Source organism: Chiloscyllium plagiosum, unplaced genomic scaffold (assembly GCF_037043375.1).
Source record: "Chiloscyllium plagiosum isolate Xiang-an unplaced genomic scaffold, Cpla_swu_hap1 HiC_scaffold_1, whole genome shotgun sequence".
Lineage (NCBI taxonomy): Eukaryota > Metazoa > Chordata > Chondrichthyes > Orectolobiformes > Hemiscylliidae > Chiloscyllium > Chiloscyllium plagiosum.
The window spans coordinates 54,966,975-54,982,417 of NW_028270139.1; the positions used below are offsets into that span (position 1 = coordinate 54,966,975).

The 15,443-nt window shown below is 40.1% G+C and overlaps 1 protein-coding gene across 6 annotated transcripts in view; it reads right to left on the minus strand.

Moving 5' to 3' along the window:
• anapc4 (anaphase promoting complex subunit 4) overlaps positions 1-15,443 on the minus strand; it is a 99,835-nt gene that overhangs the window by 62,845 nt on the left and 21,547 nt on the right. For all 6 annotated transcript variants that reach the window (XM_087986918.1, XM_043700575.2, XM_087986935.1 and 3 more), the window contains 4 exons: positions 13,144-13,228; positions 6,686-6,796; positions 6,270-6,353; positions 4,306-4,392 (listed from right to left, as the gene is read on the minus strand). In XM_087986918.1, the coding sequence (XP_087843044.1) occupies positions 4,306-4,392; positions 6,270-6,353; positions 6,686-6,796; positions 13,144-13,228 (367 nt within the window). The remainder of the gene's footprint in view (positions 1-4,305; positions 4,393-6,269; positions 6,354-6,685; positions 6,797-13,143; positions 13,229-15,443) is intronic.

The window sequence follows — 15,443 nt, forward strand, 5'->3', positions numbered from 1 at the left end:
TAGCTATCACCATGCTTGGAAAAAGGCTCTCACTGTCCACCCAATCTAACCCTCTGATTATCTTATATGTCTCAATTAAGTCACCTCTCAGCCTGCTTCTCTCTAACGAAAACAGCCTCAAGTCCCTCAGCCTTTCTTCATAAGACCTTCCCTCTATACCAGGCAACATCCTAGTAAATCCCCCCCCCAAACTCTTTCCAAAGCTTTCACACCCTTCCTATAATGCAATAATCAGAACTGCACGCAATACTCCAAGTGTGGCCACACCAGAGTTTTGTACAGCAGCAGCATGAACTTATGGTTCTGAAATTCGATCCCTCTACTAATAAAAACTAACACATTGTATGCCTTAACAGCCCTATCAACCTGGGTGGCAACTTTGAGGGATCTATGTACATGGACACCGAAAGCTCTCTGCTCATCTATACTACCAAGAATCTTGCCATTCATCTAGTATTCTGCACCCTGTTGCTCCTTCCAAAGTAAATCACCTCACACTTTTCTACATTAAACGCCATTTGCCACCTCTCAGCGCAACTCTACAGCTTATCTATGTCCCCCTGTAGCCTACAACATCCTTCAGCACTATCCACAACTCTACCGACCTTAACGTCATCTACAAATTTACTAGTCCATCCTTCTACACCCTCATCCAGGTCATTCATAAAAATGACAAATAACAGCGGACCCAAAACAGATCCTTGCGGTACATCGCTAATAAGTGAATTCCAGGATGAACATTCTCCATCAACCACCACCCTCTGTCTTCTTTCAGCTAGTTAAAATCTTATCCAACCGCTAAATCGCCCTCAATCCTATGCCCCCATATTTTGTGCAGTAGCGTACCATGGGGAACTTTATCAAACGCCTTACTGAAATCCATATACACCACATCAACAGCTTCATCCTCATCCACCTGTTTTGTCACCTTCTCAAAGAACTCAATAAGGTTTGTGAGTTATGACCTACCCTTCACAAAGCCAAGTTGACTATCCCTAATCAAATTATTCCTTTTGGCATGATTATAAATCCTATCTCTTATAACCATTTCCAACACTTTACCCACAACCAAAGTAAGGCTCACTGGTCTATAATTACCAGGGTTGTCTCTACTCCCCTTCTTGTACAAGGGAACAACATTTGTTATCCTCCAGTCTTCCGGTACTATTCCTGTAGATAATGATGACATAAACAAGTCAAAGGCTTGGCAATCTCCTCCCTGGCTTCCCAGAGAATCCTAGGATAAAGGGCGGCACGGTGGTTAGCACTGCTGCCTCACAGCGTCAGAGACCCGGGTTCAATTCCCACCTCAGGCGACTGACTGTGTGGAGTTTGCACATTCTCCCCGTGTCTGCATGCGTTTCCTCCGTGCTCCAGTTTCCTCCCACAGTCCAAAAATGTGCAGGTTAGGTGAATTGGCCATGCTAAATTGCCCATAGTGTTAGGTGCAGGGGTAAATGTAGGGGAATGGGTCTGGGTGGGTGCGCTTCAGCGGGTCGATGTGGACTTATTGGACCAAAGGGCCTGTTTCCACACTGTTAGTAATCTAGTAAATCACATCCAGCCCAGGGGACTTAACTATTTTCACACTTTCCAGAATTTCTAATACCACCTTCTTGCGAATCTCAATCCCATCTGGTCTAGTAGCCTGTTTCTCAGTATTCTCCTCGACAACATTGTCTTTTTCCAGTGTGAATACTGACAAAAAATATTCATTCAGCGTTTCATCTATCTCCTCTGACTCCTGCACAACTTCCCACTAGTGTCTGTGATTGGCCGTAATCTTACTCTAGTCATTTGTTTATCCCTTATATACCTACAGAAAGCTTTAGGGTTTTTCCTGATCCTATCCGCCAACAACTTCTCATGCCCCCTCCTTGCTCGTCTTAGCTCTCTCTTTAGGTCTTTCCTAGCTACCCTGCAACTCTCAATTGCCCTAACTGAGCCTTCACATCTCATCCTAACATAAGTCTTCTTCTTCCTCTTGACAAGAGATTCAACTTCCTTGATAAACCACAGCTCCTGCTCTCAACAACTTCCTGCTGTCTGACTGGTACATACTTATCAAGGACACACAGTAGCTATTCCTTGAATAAACTCCACATATCTATTGTGCATCTCCCCTGCAGTTTCCTTCCCCATCCTATGCATCCTAAATTTTGTCTCGTCGCATTGTAATCGCCTTTCCCCCAGCTATAGCTCTTGCCATCCAGTGTATGCCTATCCCTTTCCAACATTAAAGTAAACATAATTGAATTGTGGTCACTATCACCAAAGTGCTCATCTACCTGCAAATCTAACACCTGTCTGGGTTCATTATCCAGTACCAAATCCAATATACCCTCGCCCCTTGTTGGCCTGTCTACATACTGTGTCAGAAAACCCTCCTGCACGCAAGGGACAAAAACAGACCCATCTCAAGTACTTGAACTACAGTATTCCCAGTCAATATTTAGAAAGTTGAAGGCTCCCCTTAACAACTACCCTTTCACTCTTGCTCTTATTGAGAATCATCTTTGCTATCTTTTCCACTACATCTCTGGAAATTTTCAGAGGAACTATAGAAAACTCTCAACAGAGTAACCTCTCCTAGTTATAATCTCAGCCCATACTACCTCAGTTGACGAGTCCTTAAATGTCCTTTCTGCAGCCATAATACTGTCCTTGATGAAAATGTCACACCCCCACCTCTTTTACCATCTTCTCGGTTCTTACTGAAACATCTAAATCCCGGAATCTGCAACAACCATTCCTGTCCCTGCTCTACCCATGTCTCTGAAACGGCCACAACATCAAAATTCCAGGTACTGACCCATGCTGCAAGTTCACCCATCTTATTCTGGATGCTCCTGGCATTGAAATAGATACACTTCAAACCAACTTCTTGTTTGTCGATGCCCTCTTGTGACCTTGAAACCTTATTTCGGACCTCCTTACTCTCAATTTTCGTTATACGCGAACTACGATATAGGTTCCTATCCCCCTGTTGAATTAGTTTAAACCCACCAGAAGAGCATTAGCAATTTTCCCCCCAGGATATTGGTATCCCTCTGATTCAGGTGAAGACCATCCTCCTGTTTATAGAGGACCCACCCAGCCCAGAAAGAGCCCCAATTATCCGGGAATCCAAATCCCTCCCCTCCTGCACCATCCCTGTAGCCACGTATTCAACTCATCTCTCTCCCTATTTCTTGCCTCGCTATCATGTGGCACAGGCAACAAACCAGAGATGATAACTCTGTTTGTCCTATATCTAAGCTTCCATCCTAGCTCCCTGAATTTTTGCCTTAAATCCCCATCTCTCTTCCTACCTATGTCATTGGTGCCTATGTGCACCGTGAATTGGGGCTCCACCCCTCCCCTGCAAGGGTCCCGAAAACCCGATCAGAGACATCACAAACCCTGGCACCTGGGAGGAAACACACCAACCCGAGTCTCTCTCGTTACCACAGAACATCCTGTCTGTCTCCCTAACTATGCAGTCCCCAATGACTAATGCTCTGCTCCTCTTCCCTCCCCTTTTCTGAGCAACTGAGACAGACACTGTGTCAGAGATCTGTGCCCGACCCCTGGCAAGTCCCCCACCCCTCCAACAGTATCCTTCCTAATCACATACCCATCGAGATGCCTTTTAAATGTTGCAATTGTACCAGCCTCCACCACTTCCTCTGGCAGCTCATTCCATACACACACCACCTTCTGTATGAAAAAGTTGCCCCTTAGGTCCCTTTTATATCTTTCCCCTCTCACCCTAAACTTGTGCCTTCTAGTTCTGGACTCGCCTATCCCAGGGAAAAGACTTTGTCTATTTACCCTATCCTTGCCCCTCATGATTTTATAAGCCTCTATAAGGTCACCCCTCAGCATCTGACACTCCAGGGAAAACAGCCCCAGCCTATTCAGTTCCTCCCTGTAGCTCAAATCCTCCACCCGTGGCAACACCCTTGTAAATCAGTTCAAATTCAAAGGGATGCATCCTCAGAACATTATCTCTGGATTAATAGTGTAGCGATAATACCACTAGGCCATTGGTTTCCCCTATGAAAAATTATTGTCTCAACTTATGCCTATACAACAGAAATGTAAAGTGTTATCAACAAATAGAAGTCACCTCATCACAGAAGTTATTCTGCATACTTGGAAAAGCTGGTCATGACAGAAAAATGCAACTCTAGTCACTGAGTTACTTTATGCCTTTTAAACCTGAAAGCTCTTAAAAAACACTGTAAGAACTATAGAACATGTAAGAAACAAAAATATAATACATTGTACGACTAAAATAGAGTTATCTATATCACAGCTGACCTGGACAAACTTTGTCAGTCTTAAGTCCATTTGCATCAAAATATCCTCCCATGCTTCACACATGCAGGCCAAAGATAGCTTTTGGTACTATCAATTTAAAAAAAACACAAGTAAGTTTAAAAAAAATGAAGACAACCAAGGTTAATGGTTTTTTATTAACAATTCATTAATTATTAAACTATCCAACCTAGTAATTTATAAATTCCCTAGTATTATATAGTAGTCCAGGGGTCAATGCAAGTAATCCATTTATTAATTAATATGGCTTTGACTATCAAATCAGAAACTCCCACATGCATATGATAAAGATGAAACTGGCAAACTTTTAGCAAAGGAAAACTGAGACTTCCATTCTTAACAACACTGCCTTATTACTAATTCAGTGTTGTATTCATAATTATATTGCCTTATTACTAAATCATTGTTGAAATTACAGATTATCCTGTGGCATTTCACCAGGGTAAAGACTTGGATCTAGTTTCAACTCTCAACCTCCAATAAAAAGCCTATTAAGATCAATTATTCCTTCAACAATAAATAAAAATCAGTTGTCCTAAACATAATTACATGAATGAAAGTCTTGAAAGCACTGAAAACGAACAATGTTGTTTTCTTCTTAAGGTTTAGCTTATGTTACATAAATATGAAAATGTTCTTGCATTTCAGCAATACCACTACTCAAGATGAGCAGTTTCTTGAATGCGCTAAAGTGCCCCTTTGTGCATGAAGTTTGGCATAGGCAATTATATGTATGGCAGCAGATTGGGAAATGGGGATTGCAATAATACCTGGGTGTCATTGTACACCATTTATGGAAAATAACTGCACAGGTGCAGTGGATGATGACAAAAACAAGTTATACCTTAGTCTTCATAGCAAGAGAATTTGAGTACAGGAGCAGTGATGACTTGCTGCAATTGTACAGGGCCTTGGTGAGACCACACCTGGAGTACTGTGTGCAGTTTTGGTCTCCTTATCTGAGGAAGGATGTTCTGGCCATGGAGTGAAAGCATCAATGGTTTACCAGCCTGATTTCTGGAATGGTAAGGCCAATGTATGAAGAGAGAGAGAGACTGGGTTAGGACTATATTTGTTGAAGTTTAGAAGAATGAGGGAGAATCCCATGGAAACCTATAAAATTCCAACAGGATCAGACAAGATAAATGCAAGAAGGATGTTCGCCATGATTTTGTAGTCCAGAACCATGAGTCACAGTTTAAGACTATGGCTTAGGCCATTTAGGATTGAGACAAGGTGATATTCCTTCAACCAGAATGTGGTGGAATTCTCTGCTACAGAAAATAGTTGATGCCACAATATTGAATGTAGTTAAGAAGAAGTTATATATAGTTCTTAGGGTTAAAGGGATTAAAGGACATTGGGAGAATGTGGTAACAGCATGCTGAGTTGGACGACCACGTTGAATAGCGGAACCGACTTGAAGGCTGAACAGTCTACTCCTACTTTTTATGTTTTCTAAACAGGTTAAAGAAGGGGAAACTATCATTGCAGAAGCCAAACATTTTACAATAAGCCAAACATACACTCAGCTTTTTGGAAAGACCAGAGGAGCAGTAACTCTGAATTATTTGTTTTCCCTCTATCTCTTCTTCAGGCCAGAAGCATCAAGGACAATTGCAGTGAATTTTCAGCACATACTCAAGAACTGAATTGGGAACTTCTGGGTCTGTAAGGTGATTGTGCTCAAATAAGTCACAAGATGAGATGGTTGTTGAAAACAAGCAAAACATTATTTTTAACTCCCAATTTTTCTGTTTGAGCTCTGATTGGTTCAAAGTAAAATCCTTTCTGCCTGTGACAATGTGTTGCGATTAGTAAATTCTCCAGTGCAAGGCAATGGACAAAAAGAAAATCATATGGACAGTCAGACAAATTCAATGTTCTCAATAATTAATCTCCAAGGTGATGATTCCCAACCAGTGCACATTTACAACTGTGTGTACCTGGAGCAGTGTTGAGATATGGGTGAATTTCCGGGCCATGCGAGTTACCTCAGGCAAACAATCCGATAGCAAAGTGGTATCCAACTATGTAAACAAATTATAAGATCACAGGTTAGAAAGTCAACATCCCCTCTCAAAATTAAAACTTTGGTGAATTAATTCCTTCAATGTACATAATGCTATAATTAATGTTCAATCAAATAATTATAGATTAATAAAAATTCCAGTAGCACAATGAATGTGATATCCTAATAAACTTTAATGGCTTCCTATTGCAAGTTCAGAGGAATTTTAGATATTATTTACATAAATAAAGTACATAATTATAAAGCAATCTTTCATGATGAATCATTCAGGTTTAAATCTATTAGCTTAGACATTACACATACTTCTGACCAAAGGTTAGAAAATCGTACTTGAAAATAGCTGATAATTGGTTCTGGTTCCTTGGACAATTGAACTTCTGTGAGAATGGACAAAGCTTTCAGGTCACTGGACAAACAAAGATCCAGACAGCGGCCTGCAACCTTCAAAAGGAAGTTAATATTCATCCAACATTGATATGTTTCACAATTTATATTTGACTAAATACACAAAGTATTCTCTACAAAATACATGGGAAAAACAAAATATTTTATAACAAAGAAACTAGCCATTTTTGCCTAATCAGAATACCTCACAAATTATTTTATTGTTCACAAAACATGCTTATGTTATTTGCTCTAATGTCCTCCTTTGATTGCCAAGTTTTGATATATTGCTGCGCTATCAGATAATGTTTCAACATTCAGAAGGAACAAGGTCCAGCAGTTGAAATATTGGAATTGGTAATGTAGATAAGGTTGAGTTAGGCCAAAAGGTAGTACTCATAATTTGGACAGACTGAATACGTAGAAGGTAGCATCAAAGAGTCTAGTAGCCCATAGACAACTTCATGATGTTACTTTCTAATTGCCATTGGGTGCCCTTGCCTTTTCATTGCTCCACGTCACTTCTATATCATTAAATATAGTTGATGCTAGATACTACAGGCAAGACAGCTTAACAGCTGCTCTTAGGGAAATTGCTAGAATCCATTACTAATGTTATAGCAGGATACTAAGAAAATCATAATGCAATCAAGTAGAGTCAACTTGACTTTGTGATAGGGAAATTGTGTTTAACACTTTCATTAAGGTTTTTCTGAAGAGGTAATGGCTAAAGGGAGCTATTACACTACTAAAGCGAGCTAAATATTACAAAATAACTTATCCTTGGGACAAGGGACTTATCTTATGTTGAAAGGTTGACCAGATTTGGTCTTTATCCAATGAAACATAGAAGAATGAGAGGTAATCTTATTGAAAGATGTAAGAGCCTAAGTGAACTTGACAGGATGGATTCCAAGAGGATAATTTCTCTTGTAGGAGAGAGTAGAATGAGGGAACACTAAGAATAGAAGGTACTCTCTTTTAGATAATGAAGATATGAAATATACCTGAATAAGAAAGAGCAGACCATTCAAACCCTTAAGCCTACTCTGCTCTTCAATGAGGTCATTAGTGATCTGATTGTAATCTCAAATCTGCATTCCTGCTTACGCCAATAACCTTTAACTTCCTTGCTGAACAATAATCTATCTTTGCCTTAAAATATTCAAGAATCTAATTCTAAAGACTAATTAGGTTCAAGAGACCTTTCTTTTGCTGAATTGCTGTTTTAAATGGGTAATATCTAATTTTTAAACTGTACCCCTAGTTCCAGATTCCACAACCTGTCTACATCAGCCCTGTTAAGGCACCTCAGGATCTTGTGTGTTTCCATCAATTAGCCTCATATTCTTCTAAATAAACGCAAACCTGACCTGAACCAGCCTTTCTTCATAGGACAAGCCACTCAGACTAAGTGTTAGTCGGTAAACCTTCCCTGAACTGCCTCAAACTCATGATGTCCTTTCATAGATAAGATGACAAATGTTGTGCACAACATTTCAAACCTCTCCATTTTATTCTCATCGTGATAAACGATCACATTTAATTAGTTTTCCTAAACGTTTGCAAATCTGCATTCTAACCTTTTGTCATTTGTGCACTAGGACACAGATCTCCTTTTGTCTCAGAGCTCTATAATGCCTTACTGATAAGCTCTCATTATTTTTTATGTTCCCATCCTTTGTGTGTTATTTTTGGTGGTCTCTCCCAATCCCACAATTTATTTCATACCTTTGTCATTTCTTATCTCTGTTCAAACCCGAATTTGAATCAAAATCTGAAAAACTCCGAAATCCGAAGTTTTTGTCTCATTAACAAAGTTGTTTGATATGCAAACAGTTAAGCAACTCCACACCCATTCAACTCACGTCACTCAGAAGTTACGTAGCGGCGTTGCCGAGCACTGGCAGGTATCAATTCTGTCTCAGTGCTTGTAGTAATTACAGGTGGGTCTGCTCTTTATTTTACTATGAAAATGGCAATTAATCCTTTATCCGAAAAATTTCAAAATCCAAACGACAGCTGGTCCTAAGGGTTTTGGTTAAAGGATTGTCGACCTTTACTAATTCCTGAAGAAGGGCTTATGCCCGAAACGTCGATTCTCCTGCTCCTCGGATGCTGCCTGGCCTGCTGTGTTTTTCCAGCACCACACTTTTCAACTACCTGTACTAATAACAACATCAACTAACAAAGCCATCCCTCCACCTTTTCCTAACTTTTTATCATTCCTAAATGTCCTGTACCTTCAATTTTAGGTCATAACCCAAGCCATTTTGCAGCTATATCTCCGTAATGGCTTTGGCTCTATTTACTGATTTACTACGTCTTCCCAAGTTTGATCCCTTGCTCCTACTATTAGTTCAAACCACTATTTCCTTAGTTATGCAGTTGGCAAGAACACTGGCCTCTGCATAGATCAGATGGAGACAATCCCATTGGTACAGATTTTTGTTTAATTCATTTGGGACATGGGCGTTTCTGACTAGCCTTTATTTATTGCCCATGCATTGCAGACTTTGAAAAGCTGCCTTCTTGAACCGCTGCTGTTCAAGTGCTGTAGCTTGACCCGCAATGCCCTTAGGGAGAGAATTTCAGAATTTTGACCCAGCAACAGTAAAGGAACAGCAATATATTTCCATATCACACAAGTAGCTTGGAGAGAAACTTGCATTTATTACTGCTCTTCCCCTTCCAGACAGAAGTGGTTGTGGGTTTGGAGGGTGCTAAGGATCTTTGGTGAAATTCTGCACTGCATCCTATAAATAGTACGCATCGTTGTTACTGAATGTTTAATGGTTGAGGGTGGATGCTTGTGAGTGTGATGCCAATCAAGCAACCTACTTTGTCTTGGATGGCGTCAAGCTTTTTGAATGCTGTTGGAGCTGCACCCATCCAGGCAAATGAAGAGTATTCCATTACACTTCTGACTTGTGCCTTGTAGATAGTGGACAGGTTGGGTAGTCAGCTTTCTTAGCCTCTGACCTTCTCTTGTAGTCACTGTACTTAGACGACACATCCAATTGAGCTTCTGGTCAATGGTAATTCCCAAAGATATGGACAGTGGGGAATTCTCCAGTCGTGATGTCAGTGTTTCACAAATAAGAACAAATTTCTCCCACAACATGGAAGCACCGGAGCCATGCATTCATTTGTCTCTCTCTCTCTCTCTCTCATTTCATGTTATGAGGCGGGGGTTCAGGAAGGTACAGATCATAATCCAATAAGCCTTAATTTTATTGAATGATAGAGCAGGTCTGAAGGGCTAAATGGTCTTCTACTGTTCTGAATTCTGTTCCTATGTTTTGCCAAACAATGTTGGAATTCAAACCGGAGGCAACTGTCGATTTGCATGCTTATAAGCATTAATTCTGATTGCCGCATATACTTCTTTGCACTGGCTATCTGCCAACGCTTGTAACTATTTAAAAATGTTATTAGTCAAGATTTCAGTGAGAACTTTTACCTGCCTAGAAGCTGATCCTTTTATTCCATCCTTTTATTCTGGAGGTACAGTGAATTGCCTTCAGAAAATGCATCATTTATGCAGGCTGGAGTATCTACCTAAACTGAATTCTATTGCAAGAACCACAGATAAGCTGCATACTGAACATGCAGCACTCCTAACAATTTATCAATATATCCAGAACTGCACTGGTAGTTCAACAACCTACATCGGTGGCATCAAATATGTTGAGAGGTCAGGAGAAAAGCACTTTAATGCAGTTTCTGGCTAGTCATAAATTGAAGAATGACGTGTTTGAAATCAATGTGTCAACCACCTGCTTTGCATATCTGCAATAGTCCTTCTGGCTTTCTGTTGAATGTCCCTTGTGACTTCCTAGAAAATGCCCAAGACTGGAAAATTGAGGAATACTGCTGGAGCTCATCTATATGTAGGCCAGATTGGAATATTCAGCATATTCAGTTGACAGCCTCACCAGGAAATGCAGCCTCTGGATAGTTGTAATCAATCTGTTCAGACATGTTATGAAACTCTCTGGAACTGTAGGACTTGAATCTTGGCCTCCTAGTTCAGACTTGGAGACATTATCACTGTTCCACAAGAGCCTCAAGTGCAGTCGCTGGAAGCACAGTTTCTCAAACAAATCCATTAAGTCAATTTCTGTTGATGTGGGTTGGTGGATCAATGGTTGGTTTGGAAAATATATCACAAGTGTAACCTCATCTGCTGGCAACCACCTCCCTTACAGGTATTTGAAAGAACAAGAGGTTTTCCCACTGGAAATCCTACATAAGTATAACTTAAATGGAAGTAAAAGTAAATGAAAATGTCAAAATTCTCAGCAGAAGTATTTAGAAACTGAAAAGGTATGCAAAATGAAGCACATCAACTACTGCAAGAATTGGAGATTAACTATTATTGGTGTGAGTTCAATTATATAGATTCAGAAAGTATTGTATTATGGGCAGAGAGAGGTAGGAATTATTAGTGTGTGTTCAGGAGACGTGTCTACAGCAGTATGCTTCCAGTCCATCAATACAGGGGACTCACTGAACCTGGCTATTGGTCATGAGATGGGTTAAATAGATCAAAAGTTAACAGGAAAAAAATTTAAGGGACAGTGATTAGCGTACCACAAGATGTAGGTTGGCTATGGAGAAGAATAAGCAGAAGTCTAAAATAAAAATAATTAACAGAGGAAATCAACTTCAATAATACAAATATGAATTTAACCCAGATAAACTGTAATGGAACAATGAGCTGCATTCAAAGAAAAGATAGTTCAAGTCTAGCTAATGCGCCCACAAAGGAAAGGTACAACAAATAAACCCAGAGCTTCCTGGATGATGAAAGAAATAGAGATTAAGATGAAGCAGAAACAATTACAATATAATTGGACAAAAAACGGAGAACCTGCTACAGTAAGGTACAGAAGAGAATTGAAAGAATCAATCAGAAATGCATAGACAAAGCGCGAAAAGAAACTGGCGGCTAATATAAAACGGAACCCAAAAGTTTTCTAAAAACATACAAATAATAAAAGGATAGTAAAACATTGTTTTAACAGGTCAGTCCAAACCTGCAATCTCTATTTCGAAGGACACATGGAGCAGATACATAGAAATACAAACTCCTGCAAGTCTCCTTCCAAGTCACGCATCATCATGACTTATTACATGAGTTGTTTTGCCATTTCTTCACTGCTGCTTTTCAAAATCCTGGAACTCACTTCCTAATAGCATTATTGTTGTCCAGACACTACATACGCTGCAGTGGATCCAGAGATGGATCATCAATATCGTTTCAAATAATTTGGGACAACAGATACTGCCTTAGCCAGTGACAGTCACAATCTCTGAAAGAATATTTAATGGAACTGAGTTATATGTGATTTGATTTGTATACATGAATAGCTGGATAAGGATAGTGCAGTCAGATCACCTTACATGATGAACCATCTCTCTTCTGCCTCCTTAAATCTTTCCCTTAAACCAGTAAGTAGGGAGCTATGTCCAGGAAGCTGCTCACGTCCAGAACTGGACTGTGGCAACTTGAAATTATGCTTGTAACAAGTCAAGTGCTTTCAAAACATCACAAATGAGAAGAAAAAGCAACAAAGATAAGACCGTAAGACATAGGAACAGAAATTAGGCCATTCAGCCCATCAAGTTTGCTCCGCCATTCAATCACAGCGGATAAGTTTCTCAATCCCATTCTCTCACTTTCTCCCCGTAACCCTTGATCCCCTTGACAATCAAGAACCTATATATCTCCGTCTTAAATATACTCAATGATCTGACCTCCACAGCCTTCTGTAGCAGTGAATTCTATACATCCACCACTCTCTGGCTGAAGAAGTTTCTCCTTATAGAAAGCCAATTCAGTGTTATATGAAAGGTTTGTAAAAATAACAATAACCTTCCCTTTAAGTAACGCAAGTATCATTGTTTTGTAGAAGTAATGTGGTTGTACATAGCTGTTGCCTGTCATCTGTGCTTAGGGAATGATTAATCCCGAGTTAAAAATTCAGGGAAAGCAGTGATTCAATAAGAGACAAAGGCACACCAACATGGCATAACAATCTCCCCTAGTATTGCAGTGGAAGAATATATGTTTAGGATTACCGAGAAGAAACAAAACTTGAATATCACAAAAGATATGGATTGGCAGGTAGCCAACAGATATGACTAAAATGAGGCATCTTTTCTCCCCATTTCGAGAAATCAGTGTAAGAATCAACACTAGAGCAATTCTGGCTCTGAAAAGACCTGAGCAAAAAACTCCAGTAATTATGCCCATGGAGCAGAAGATTTTTCTCCTAAGATTCCAAGTGCTAATTTCTGTAAAGGTAATCTCAGCATAATGGGAAAAAAAAACATACAAATTCTGTTTAAAGACATGTAACTCTAAAATTTTCACACAAAACTTTAAGCCAATATACCTGTGTTACTGTTGCAATTTTGTACATTCCGTATGCATATAATTCGATGAATCCAGAATCTCCACCAAGAACAAGGGTATTTAGCCTGGTAGGTTAAGAACAGAAAATTTAAATTTGAAAGAAACTATTCGTGATCTTCAACAATCAATTTAAATTTTGCGAACAATCTGTAGAAGGAACAAACATTTTTAATAATATAGAAAGCCTCCAAAGATAAACTTTGTAGCATTAAAACACTAGGTTGCTCAATTTAAAATTCTGCATTTTCAACAGTATTACTGTGAAAAACATTGCTCCAGTTTAATAATAATAAAACCTGAAAACTGCTGGCAAATCAGGCAACATCCATGTGTTAATGTCACTTAATGACACTGTTAAACTTGTTAATGTTTATAAAGTTAAGAAGAAACAGGCAGTGGTTATTAATTGGCTGAGCACATACCGAGGAAGCACCTGCAGCACTTGGAAGTGGAAAGAGCTGTAAGACTGAGTAGTTAATAAACTGGTTTTCTGTCTGGTAGACTGGCTCTGATCCAGACAGACTCATTGGAGAGAGATACAGTGTTTCAGGTGGATGTTTTCAGCTGACAAAATTAGAGGGATGCTGCTTAACATGCTAAGTATTACAGGCTCTGTTTTTATTTCCAATCTCCAGCACATTTGTAGTATTGACCCACTTTAGCTGATTAAAAGCAGACAAGAATACATTGAGACAAACTGTAGACTGCTGAGTCCCCAGCACAGATCACTGCGGGACTCTAATTTGTCACATCTTACCAAGCAGAAAAAGACTAATTTATGCTCACACTGTTTCCTGACAACAAGGTGTGGGAGCAGAAGTAGGTTTTTTAGTCCATTGAGTCTGCTCTGTCATTCAATGTGACCATAGACAAAAAAACTGCAAATGCTCGAATGCAAAGTATACAAGCCGGAGGCACGAAGAACACAAGAAGCCAGGCAGCATCAGGAGGTGGAGAAGTCAACATTTTGGGTATAACCTTCTTCAGGAATGTGATCATGGCAATGTGATAAAACTCATCTTCAATTTTTTACCTTTTCCCCCATAACCCTCGATTTCCTTTCTCATTAAAAATACTTTTATCTCAACCTGGAATAGACTTAATGACCCAGCCTTGAAATCTTTGGGTGGTAAAGCCTTCCACAGATACACTATCCTCAGAATAAAACGCCCCTCAAATCTGTCTTAAATGGGTGACTACTTACTCTGAGATGATGCCATCTGGTCTAAATTTTTTTTGAAAAGGGAAACAGCCTCTTTTCATTCACTTGTCAAATCCCCTAATAATCTTCCATGTATTCTATCGTCAATAAGTCTCTTCTCCAACCTACTCAATCTCTCCTCATAAGGCTATCCCCCGAGATCTGGAATCAACCTGGTGGACTTTCTCTGGACTGCCTCCAATGACAATATATCTTTCCTTAAAGGAAATGAAAACTGTTCAAAAACCTATTTTTACTACACCATTCCCTTTATAATAAAGGATAACAATGCTGTGGTTCTGTTCGCCGAGCTGGAAGTTTTTGTTGCAAACGTTTCGTCCCCTGGCTAGGCGACATCAGCAGTGCTTGGGAGCCTCCTGCGAAGCGCTTCTTTGATGTTTCCTCCGGTGTTTATAGTGGTCTGTCCCTGTCGCTTCCGGTTGTCAGTTTCAGCTGTCCGCTGTAGTGGTTGGTATATTGGGTCCAGGTCGATGTGTTTGTTGATGGAGTTTGTGGATGAATGCCATGCCTCTAGGAATTCCCTGGCTGTTCTCTGTCTGGCTTGCCCTATGATAGTAGTGTTGTCCCAGTCAAATTCATGTTGCTTGTTGTCTGTGTGTGTGGCTACCAAGGATAGCTGGTCGTGTCGTTTCGTGGCTAGTTGATGTTCATGTATGCGGATTGTTACCTGTCTTCCTGTTTGTCCTATATAGTGTTTAGTGCAGTCCTTGCATGATATTTTGTACACTACATTCGTCTTGCTCATGTTGGGTATCGGGTCCTTCGTTCTGGTGAGTTGTTGTCTGAGCGTGGCTGTTGGTTTGTGTGCCGTTATGAGTCCTAGGGGTCGCAGTAGTCTGGCTGTCAGTTCCGAGATGCTCCTGATGTATGGTAGTGTGGCTAGTCCTTTTGGTTGTGGTATGTCCTCGTTCCGTGGTCTTTCTCTTAGGCATCTGTTGATGAAGTTGCACGGGTATCCGTTTTTGGCGAATACCTTGTATAGGTGTTCCTCTTCTTCTTTTTGCAGTTCTGGTGTACTGCAGTGTGTTGTGGCCCTTTTGAATAGTGTCCTGATGCAG